Here is a 431-nt window from a genome sequence, read left to right as displayed (position 1 = left end):
GTTGGATATGTAATGTTCTTGACAGATCATTTTACCAGCTGGAGCATTTCTTATCCCGGTTGTCCACACTTCAAACTCTGGTACTGATTCATTTTCTGCCCTTCAGTACCTCCACATAATTGTGTGGGCTGTGGTTATGGTAAGCTTTTGTTTTCTCCATTCTATTTTATTAGCTTATATATTATTTGTTAGTTGCTGTTTTTAATGTGTTTATGTAGATATGTTGATCTCTTTCTGGTTTGTGGATTTAGATGCAGAATATGGTAGTTTGTAAAAATAATGTTCAGGAGACATATTACAAATTTATATGGTGGTGTTGTGACTAAACTATTCCATTACCAATATCAAATGTATCAAAGGCTCAGTTATTAGATGAGAATGCTATGAATACTTGTGATTTTATTTTTTATAATTATTAATTTATTGGTATG

General features: G+C 31.6%; 1 protein-coding gene across 1 annotated transcript in view; it reads left to right on the top strand.

Moving 5' to 3' along the window:
• Positions 1–431, top strand: part of LOC119592516 (transmembrane protein 192-like) — a 9,052-nt gene that overhangs the window by 3,558 nt on the left and 5,063 nt on the right. The window contains exon 3 of the mRNA XM_037941365.1: positions 26–139. Coding sequence (XP_037797293.1) covers positions 26–139 — 114 coding nt within the window. The remainder of the gene's footprint in view (positions 1–25; positions 140–431) is intronic.

The sequence above is a fragment of the Penaeus monodon genome, chromosome 30, assembly GCF_015228065.2.
Source record: "Penaeus monodon isolate SGIC_2016 chromosome 30, NSTDA_Pmon_1, whole genome shotgun sequence".
Lineage (NCBI taxonomy): Eukaryota > Metazoa > Arthropoda > Malacostraca > Decapoda > Penaeidae > Penaeus > Penaeus monodon.
Note: the sequence above shows the minus strand (reverse complement) of the source record. Positions and strands in the feature narration are given on the sequence as shown.